General features: G+C 45.6%; 2 protein-coding genes across 3 annotated transcripts; both read left to right on the top strand.

Annotated features, from left to right (window-relative positions):
• The first annotated feature begins 1,515 nt into the window (after positions 1 to 1,515).
• CCDC89 (coiled-coil domain containing 89) lies at positions 1,516 to 3,445 on the top strand. Its single transcript, XM_030461915.1, is given in 7 exon segments — positions 1,516 to 1,526; positions 2,471 to 2,579; positions 2,581 to 2,644; positions 2,647 to 3,093; positions 3,096 to 3,122; positions 3,125 to 3,293; positions 3,295 to 3,445. Coding segments are annotated over 7 exon segments (978 nt in total).
• A 1,912-nt stretch (positions 3,446 to 5,357) lies between these two features.
• Positions 5,358 to 8,563, top strand: CREBZF (CREB/ATF bZIP transcription factor). 2 transcript variants are annotated; one of them, XM_030456240.1, is made up of 3 exons: positions 5,358 to 6,356; positions 7,023 to 7,100; positions 8,444 to 8,563. In XM_030456240.1, the coding sequence occupies exons 1-2, from the start codon at positions 5,425 to 5,427 to the stop codon at positions 7,069 to 7,071; spliced, it is 981 nt and encodes a 326-aa protein (XP_030312100.1). In that variant the 5' UTR covers positions 5,358 to 5,424; the 3' UTR covers positions 7,072 to 7,100; positions 8,444 to 8,563. The 2 variants fall into 2 exon arrangements, 1 of the variants encoding a protein (XP_030312100.1); XR_003987902.1 differs by lacking the exon at positions 8,444 to 8,563 and having other exon boundaries at positions 5,358 to 6,438; positions 7,023 to 7,098.
• The last annotated feature ends 1,287 nt before the right edge of the window (positions 8,564 to 9,850 follow it).

Genomic DNA, 9,850 nt, shown 5'->3' with positions numbered 1-9,850 from the left:
AATTAGTGTGATTACCTAATGACACAGCAGTATTATGTACTTACCTAGATTAATCAAGAAACTAAGCCAAGTAAGGAAAACAGGCCCTTTTGTGCAAAAAGTTCAGTGCTCCTCTCCAGATTTTAATACCTCTTTTCAGCATGTGCAGAAAATTGAGACTGTGACAAGTAAACATTGACAAGGATAGTTTTCAACACACACTAAAGTGAGTCTTCCTCATACTTCCAAATTTAGAGGAGGTTTGCAGGGGCAGTCACAGCAGTGTCTTTGGAAAGATATTTTAAAGTTATTGTTATTAGTCAGCCATGGAGTCTGCATAAAGATCTTTAAAGATCTTCAACAGAGCTTTAGCACCTGTGCTTATCTAAGTTTACACTATTGCCTTACACAAGAAAAGGCAAAGCCATCCCAGTGAGATGAACTTCACAAGGGAAGATTACAAAACAAGCTGCTTTATCAGTGAAAGAAATATTTTGATTAGCTTGTTCATGCAGAAGGATTTAATAATAGACTAGAAACACTACAGTTGCACCTCTTGCTAAAGTATATTATGTTGATTTATTAAAGGTGGTTGAAGGTAATGGCTACATCTCATCACATAAGCCAGCAGGAATTCTGTAATGAAAATACCTGATTGAAGTAATGCAAGATTTACTTTTTAAGAAAGATTTTTTTTGCAGTCCTCTGAATGTGATTCACACAATAAATACAGCTTTCTACCAAACTCATAGTGATTCCTAACTAGAGGAGTATGTTTCAGATCCATAATATGCTGACAGAGAAATGCAAGTTCATGAAGTTGATTAGGACAAAATATTTCAATAAATGAGTTTCTTTCCTTGACAGTCAAAAGGAAAGTTTTTTAGTCATCCATAACCAAAACTTTAAAAGTCTGTCTGTCTCCTCTCCTTTGCATCCTTTTCCAGTGGCACCTTAACTTTTTCCTTCCAGCTGCAGTTTTTTTTCTTTGCTTCCCAGTCCTACTTGCCAGGTGTTTCATTAGCTGCTGAATGAAGTTCCAAGTTGTTTAGGGCAAGAGCTGCATCTGTGGCTCTTCAGCATGTTTGGGGTGGTTTGAGCCCTTGTGATCTGCTCTGGCACTGGCAGGGCAGAAGCAGAGACAAGAGTCAGGCTTGTGGGAATCCTCCTGTGATTCTGGGGTGCTTTTGAGAGAGTCAGCAGCATTTGTTTGCTAAAAAACACCCCCAGCTCTTTCAGCCACTATTGGGAGGCTGGCTCAGTTCCAACCAGCCTGGATAAAGGCATCAGCTCCGGGGTGACTGGATTCAGCCCCTTATCTCCAGGGAGACAGAAACACCACAGCGGGAGTGGCAACAAAGCAACAGTCAGGGGAAAGAAAACACCTGGTAAGAAAACATTTTCTCCTCTTAAACCATACTCTTTATTGTGTTTCCATACTGGATGGCCTAAACCTTTTAGTCCTTCCTCCTCTCCTCCATTATTCCAAATGTTTTGGCCAGATCCAAGGTAACAACAGCAGTAGGGGAGGGCAGGATGGCAGACAGGTAGCATATCTATCAATGGTCACTGCAATGCAGCTCTGGAACTGTCCATGCTTCACAAGTGTCAATTCATTTTGGCTTTACATTATTTTTCATCCTTTCTTTATGCTGGCTCCTTCCCATGATCGATCTTCACCTTCAGCTGAAGCCCAGGAACTCACAAAACCTGATTTATCAGCACACTGATTCATATGCTATATAGTTCCAGGTCTGCTTCAAAATTAAAAACTCACAGATTAGTTTTAGGCTGGGTTTTCATAGGTCTGTCTAGCATGCCAGATGATTAGGCCTTGGTGCTAAGGTAAATATACATATTTCCCTTATTTTCACATAAGATACCAGACTTTTGAAATTACATGCCAAAAATAATGCAGCAAATCAATGTCAAAAACTCAAATGATGAACCCTTTCTCCAGGCATCAAGACTTTGTATCACAAGGCATTCAGCAATTTTTAGCATTGTATAGATCTTTTATTCATAAATCTCTAAGCACGGGATAAGGCTACTCCCTGATTTTTGATGAGCAATATACTATTAAAATCTTATAGACCAATTAGAAATTTGATGTAACTTTTCATGTTTTACTTGCATTTATAATACTAAACCTGTAGGAGAAAATAAAGACAGAGTAAGAGGATTGCTTAGGGAGTTATTTACAGCTTTCTCTGGCAAGCCTTTTGCCTAAATATAATAGTGCTTCTTGTAGCTACAAAAATGGTGCTTTGAGAAGAAATAATTAGCAAAACTGGTAATCAGCAAATTAACAGACCTGCATTAATACTAAGCCTATGTCCTTTGCTTTTATATCCTCTGGACTTCCAGAGGAACTCCACCAGCTTATAGCAGAGTTGTTGGTCACCCAACCATTGGGTAACATTTAAATATGCTGAGTGTCTCTAAGAGACAAGGTCACTGTAACATTTTGTCTCATGTTTGTGTGAGACAGGTGTAACAAGGCTCAGGATGAGAGAGAGGCAGAGATGGCTTATTTCACAAGTGACCCAGAGACAGGCAAAGACATGGAAGATCTAACAAAAGGCCTGGAAGAACTCTGTACAGAGTCCCAAAGAGAAGAGTGAGCAAGCTCTGCTACATTCATGCCTGGAACAACAGCATCACCTAATTGTATACCAAAGAAAAAAGCAGACACTGGACACAAATGCTGTAGAGGCCCAGAGCAGCTCAACATGGAGCTGGAGATACTGAAAAGAGAGGATGCTGCAAAAATGAAAACCCAAACCCAATAAATTCAGCATTTGGAGGGGCATTTCATAGGTCTGGCCAACAACCATGAAAAAACGATGCAGTTCAAGGATGAACACAGTAAACAGCAAATCCAGCTGTGGGAGGAGAATAAGGACCTGGAGGAGAATGAGACACTCAACCAGACTGTGAGGGAGAAGGAAGCTGAAGTGCTCCAGGTCATTGCCTCGACCAGAAAGGTCTCACAGCAGTTGGACTCCTTGCAGAAGAAACATGAGAGTCACAGAGCCCAGGAACAAGAAAAGGAGATGCTAGAAGCTCAGAGCCAGCAAGCAAGTGCCCATGCCTGGGAAGCTGATTGACTAAAAATCAGCTGCAATACCTACGGGAGAAGCACCACAAACTATTGCACAGGCTGAGTTTGCAGAAAGTCATCAGAGGGCTCAGGACAAGCTGGAGAGGACCAATAAGGAGAAAGAGGAACTACTGAACCTGGCTGTAGAGAGGAGTAAAGCTCTGCAACATGATCAACAGGAAATTCAGGAGACTGTGCAAAAAGCCTGGCAGAGAGCACCTTGTGAGAGAGACAGCAGCAGTGAACAATGATCTGAAGGTCCACAGGCTCCAACGATGTCTCAAAACCAGCAAGCATGTGGGCAAACAGCTCCCACTGGAGTTTGATGCTTACAGTACAGATTTACTGAAGAAAAAGTGTTGAATATCAAACTGTCATTTTATTGCATCACTGCAGCTTCATCCTCTGCTCTCAACAGGTGCCTCTGCTGTAACACATCACTGCATTTTGTTCCTTTACATGAGACCATTTTATAATTTCTCAGGATTATACTTAGCACCTTAAATCCTCCTAGAAGGCGTGTCCTGAAGCCTATTTTTTTAATTAAACTTTAAGTGAGAGCTCTACATTATTAAATCTGAGTAAGGACTATTAACTAGTCGGTCCTGTGATATGAAAAATTAGGGTGGAAAATGTAACATGAATTTATTTGGTCCTAACCTCTGCTATATCACAGATTTTATTTTTTTATTGTTAAAAGCACATTATTTTCCAATATGGACCAAAGCTCCAACCCTTAGCATTTTGCCTTTGACTCACCCTTCAATTTCAACAGTTTGGGTATGTAAGTGGTAACATTAAGGCTCCAAGAAATAAATCCCACCTTGGAGTGTCTATGTCCAACTAGATCAGGGTGCTAAGAGCCTTGTCCAGCTTGCCCTTCAACGTTTCCAGGGATGGGGCATCTACCATCTCTCTGGTCAACCTTGTGTCAGTGTTTCATCACTCTCCTTGTAAGAAAATTCTTCCTTTTATCTAGTCTAAATTTCCCCTCTTTTAGTTAAAAAACCATTACCTCTTGTCCCGTCACTCCAGGTCCTACTGAGAAGTTCATCCCCGTGACAACCATCTTTTCCCCCTGGTCTGCCCACCCCACATGTATATTTAATTATTTAATCTAAATCCAGGCATCCCCAGTGTAAACGCCAACTGACCCAAGCTACAAACTAGACCAGTGGTCTGAGCAGCAGGAACACGGCAGGACCCGAGTTGCCTGCTCGCTTTAATTACTTTTTTAATTAGCCGAAACGCAGCCAGCGGTGCCCATTTCCTACCTACCAACAGGTCCCCGAACAGCCCAAACGTGAGCAGGGAACACCGGCTGGCTGGGTGACAGAACCGCCCCGGCCCGGCCCAGCCCAGCCCCTGCTGCGGTCCGGCGGGAAAGCCCCCAAACCACCGCGGAGAACACCCCTTGTCCTGCCCTCCCCTCAGGCGGGTTTGTGGGTGAGAGACCCCCTCCCTCACCCTCTCCCACCTCCCTCTGCCCTCCTTCACCATCCCCACCCCCTTACACTCAGAATCATGGAATTTTCAGGATTGGAAGGAACCTTTAAAGATCATCTGGCTCCTACCCCCTGCCATGTCCAGGGACACCTCCCACCAGATCAGGTTGCTCAGAGCCCCATCTCAGCCTGGCCTTAAAAACTTCCAAGGATGGGACTCCCACCACTTCTCTGGGCAACCTATGCCAGTGTCTCACCACCCTCAAGGTGAAGAACTTCTTCCTAACTTCCAATTTCAATCTCCCCTTCTCTAGTTAGAATCCACTTCCCCATGTCCTATCACTCCCTGACATCCTAAAAAGTCCCTTCCCAGATTTCTTGTAGCCCCTTCAGATACCAGAAGGCTACAATCAGGTCTCCTCGGAGCCTTCTCCTCTCCACACTAAATAACCCAACTCTCAGCCTGTCTCCACAGGAGAGGTGCTCCAGCCCTCTGATCATCCTCCTGGACACTCTCCAGCATATCCATGTCCCTCCACAGGGGTTCCAGAACGGGACGCAGTACTCCAGGCGGGAAGTACTCCGCCCCCTCATTCATTCCCAAACCCTGTCACCCCTCAGCCTTCCTACACCCCGCCCTCCATTTCCTCACCCCCAAGCTCCTCACACCTCCCCTCACACCTCGCCCCCAGCCCCATTCTCCCCTCCCGCCCCCGCCGCCACTTTCCCGCGCGCGGGCGCAGTCGCCAGGCGCCCCCTCCCCTCGCGCTGGGGATGCCGCTTCCCGGCAGGCACCGCGGCGGGAGCGCCGGGCCGCTACCTCGCTCCGCTCCCCTCAGGCCTCGCCGTCTGGTCCGGTCCCGTTCCGTCCCACCGGGCCTCTCGCCCGCCCCCGCCATGCGCCACAGTCTCACGCAGCTGCTGGCGGCCTCCTCCGGTGGAACCAGCCCCTCGGGCGCTGTCTGGCCGCTAACCGGCGCGGGGCAGACCCCGAGAGGGCGGGATGGCGGCGGGGAAGGGGATCCGGGCCCCGCGCGGCCCAAACAACAACAGCCGCCGCGGCGAGAGGCGGGCGCCTTGGAGCCGCGGCGGCAGGAGAAGGAAGCGGAGGCGCCCGGTGGCCCGCTGGAGGTGTGGGAGCAAGAGGACTGGTTTCCGGGACTGGAGCTGGGAGACCTGCTGGAAGCCGCCCGGCCGGACTGGGATTTGGACGCGGAGCTGAGCGGCTGCTTCTGTGGGGAACCGGAGCCGCTTCCCCCGCCGGGCCAGGGCCAGAGGCCGGCGGCGCCCGGGAGGAGGAACGGTGGGGCTGGGAGCCGGCTGAAGGCGGCGGCGGCGGCGCGGCTGAACCGGCTGAAGAAGAAGCAGTACGTGCTGGGGCTGGAGAGCCGCCTCCAGGGCCTGGCTGCCGAGAACCGGCAGCTGCGGGACCGCAACCGCGGCCTAAGCCGCCGCCTGCGAGAGCTGGAGCGGGAGAGCAGCTACCTGCGGGCCGTGCTGGCTAACCAGAGCGCTCTGGGACAGCTCTTGAGCCGCTTAGCCGGGATCCGCGCCGGCGGGCTGCAGCTCAGCACCAGCCTGTTCAGGGACACGGGCAGCCCCCGCCGCCATCACCAGCACCAGCTCCAGCCCGCCGGCGAGAGCAGCGACCACGACTACGCCTTGCCCAGCTGCCGGCCTCCCAGCCTGGAGGAGGCGGCGGCGGTGGTGGCGGAGACTGAGGAGGAGTGGGCGGCTCCCGGCGGGATCTGCCTCCACGTGGACCGGGATCAGGTGTCGGTGGAGTTCTGCTCCATCTGTGCTCGGCGGGCAGCGGCCTCCTTCAAAATGTAGGGTCAAGTACCTGCTGCAAGTACTCGTGGGGTTCTCGCCCCTAGGGGCCTCGCGTCGCGGCGGAGGAAGCAGGCGATGGTGCGGAGGAAAAGAATCAATACAGTGGTGATGGGGTGGTATTGGGGGAGATGGAGAGGAGGGGAACCTGGCACTTAGCTGGCCGGGATAACAAAAAATTTTTCTCTCGAACGGCACAATGGGAGCCAGATGGTGGCCTTGCTTAAAGGTCACGTAAATCTGGCGTGTGGACGGTAGAGGTCTGAGCCTGTTTGGTGTAAGAGTCGCGCAAAGCTGTGTGCAGCAGTGCGATCATTATCGTGCAGACTGACACGCGGGTGTATACACGCAGAGGTGCCGACAGAGCCCGTTTGCAGCACGTGGGTGAAAAGAGCATGCCGACCTGACGCATGAAGGTGTGCTCGGTTCCACTTCGCAGTTGCCAGTAAAGATAACGCTGACTACCCGGTCTTGAGTCAGATAATGTCTAGCCTGCTTATCCTGAGGAGCCGAAAATGCTTGCTTAGAAAAACCAAACCAAAATCTTCATTAAGACACCGTCACTGGACAGACCTAAGAGAATAGTTATGATCGGCAAAAGAAAGCATGCATATGAAATTGTACTGCATCTCAGTTATACATTACTATTAAAACCTCTCTGACAGTTTCTCTTTTAGGTGCTTGCCCTGCCAGGCTCCGTTGTGTAGGGGTTAAAGAACAGTCGTTTCCCACCTCGCAACCTGGTAAGGATCAATATATTCCCATAATGCGGTATCAGACAGCTTGCTTTGCTTATGCCAGTCTGTTTTAATGACTGGTTCAGGAAATTATTTCTCTGGTCCTTGGTCTACTCTGCCAAAATGTGTCTAGCTCTGGATGATAACTAATAGTGGAAATTACAGTCATGTCATTCTAATTAGCTGTTTTCCTCTTTTCCTTTTTTAAATGAATATGCACATAGTAGACAATACACTCGCTGTGTTTTGAATTAAAAAAATAAATGCTCATACCATTTGAAGTTGGAATTTGCTATTAAACTAAGTAGTTGATGAGCTGAAAAGGGAAAATATGCTAATGAGGGGATGTGATATTTATAACCTTTTACTATAGGGGGCTGTACCAAAAGTATAAGTAAATTGCTTTTTAAATGGGAAAAAAATAGAATTTGTGACCTATCAGTTTAAAATACTGCCTAGTGTTAGGGATGCACAGTACCTTTAAAAAAATCTGCTCTACCTTGCTCTAATTCATGGTGTGGAGTTTTGCCAGATTAAATAGAACCTGAACACTGGGTGTATCTGTACACTGGAATCCTCATGTAGAGGAGTCAATCTTGTTGCATGGACCTCTAAGGAGAATTGTGGTTTGGAGAATGCAGTGCATTGAAGTAACTTGTTACTTTAGCTTCCGTTGAGTAAATCTCTGCCCATGCACACTGAAGTTCCTGTTTTACTTCAAAGTAGCTTTAAATTTTAAAGATACTGCATGTATATGCATGTACTTCATTTAACTGTAGAGTTCTGAATTTAGCCTCTTACAGTATCCAGAAGTCTATAACGTTATATAATTAAGCACAGTTTGGGAATGAACAAATAGGTATCTTGAGGCTAACAATTTGAAAAATGCTCCATAATTAACTGAGACAGGAGGAAAAATAGTTTGGCAAATAATAGCATGTGTTTTCTTGTACTAGTCAGAGTTTCTCCCTATCACAAAAGACAAGTGGGTTGTTTTCTCAGTTGTGTAATGCTCTAGGTTGTTTATATGTATGTCAGTTGTTGGGGGAAGAAAATGTGAAAATGATAATATGTAAAGTGAGGTTTCACAAAGAATAGATTTTCCTGAAACAGTTTAATTTATTAAAAAAAAATCTATTTAGTGTTTCTTAAGTCTTGTTTCTTAAAGCCTTAAATTTTGTGTTTAAGGCTAAGTAGTTTGAAAGTATTTTCTCTCAGTCATTTGCTTTATTGGTGCTAAACCCTGTTGTGTTCATCAGTATAACAAAAGTTTGATTTTTCTTTGTGAAACATCACTGTGTGATAAAGTATATGTGTATTTAGAATCCTTGTTTTTCTTTATGCTAAAGTGGATTCAACTGTGTTGGGGCAGAAGAGACGGGACCAGCTGCTGGCCACATTTCCTGCTTTATTTTAAAAGGTAGTATAAGAAATGAGAATAAAGAGGTAACAGGGATTTTGCTGTCTTTGGTTTAAAAAAAAACAAAAAACACAAGGTTGAATGCTGGGATAATTTATTGTCATCCAAGATGTTTTATTTAAAAGCCGATGTCCTATCAAACAGGTTTTATTCCACTGTATGCAGAATTCCATCTGTTCAAGGTACATTGCCAGCACAAAAAAGACTTGGTGGGATATGTTACCTTACACCTCAGTGGTGGCATCAACAGCACTGTTCAAAGTTCCAGTCTTAAACTGTGTAACCCTGCTGTAACTGATGGGTTACACCAGTGCCACAGGAATCAGAGTTAACCACCAAAACCTGTACTGACTGATACGCAGAATGGAAATAATCGAGTTAGATTCAGCCTAGCTAGGCTCGGTCTGCTGAGCTCAGACTTCATGAATGTGCTTTATTTGAAGTTTAACATGCTTGATGAAAAGAGAAACACTAATGTAGCAACTCTGGGATGTTAAAATGGCATTTTTACAGTTACTTCAGTGTAGAAGTGTTTTTATTTAAATTACCTTAAATATGCATTCTTTCTTTTTGCATCACTGCTAAATGGTAGAGGTCAGGGACTTAGTTCTGGACTCTGTTGTGAACCTGCACATTACTCTAGTCATAAAACTACCCATGAGCTGTGTTCTGAGAGTAGCTGATTTTCTGACATGCAAAATGGTGTATTACTGGTACAAGAACAAGGTCAAGTTCCAAGAAAGTAAGTGGCTGCAGGCATTTCTAGTGCCTACTAAATCATATTTAAACCAAATAGAGGGGAGGAAGTTATTTGAAATTCTAAACCGACTGTACTATCTGTATGGTGTATTATTGTAGCTTTTTGAAGTGGAAGCCTTGAAATGACATAACTTAATACTTGAAAATATATTGTAAATGTTTCTTTGTAATTTTGTGCCATCCAGATAAGAATACAATATCATAATAAAATCAGACTTGTTGATCTTTCAGTTTATGGGCTCAAATGTTTTCTTATATTTTTCTTTTCATTAATATCTTGCTTCAGTGGAGTGGTTCATGACACAAAATGGGAGAACAGAAAAGGGAAACTGCTGTTGCTGCTGTGTGGGTCAGCTGTTGGAAAATGAGATAAAATGGAGCAGGGTATTGCAAGACAAATGTTCATCCTTATATGTCTTCCAGTTTATTTTTGTGGTGGGGACAAAACAAAGGGATTATTTCCTGAACTAAAGATAGAGTTGTACTTCTGAGAATCACCACTCCTTTTATTTTACAGCTTTTCTTAATTTATTAGTGTGGCTTTCCTTGATCAATAAACCACGGAGGAGTAGAATAC

The sequence above is a fragment of the Calypte anna genome, chromosome 1 (assembly GCF_003957555.1).
Source record: "Calypte anna isolate BGI_N300 chromosome 1, bCalAnn1_v1.p, whole genome shotgun sequence".
Lineage (NCBI taxonomy): Eukaryota > Metazoa > Chordata > Aves > Apodiformes > Trochilidae > Calypte > Calypte anna.
The sequence above is the reverse complement of the archived record's forward strand: the minus strand, read 5'-3'. Positions and strand labels throughout refer to the sequence as shown.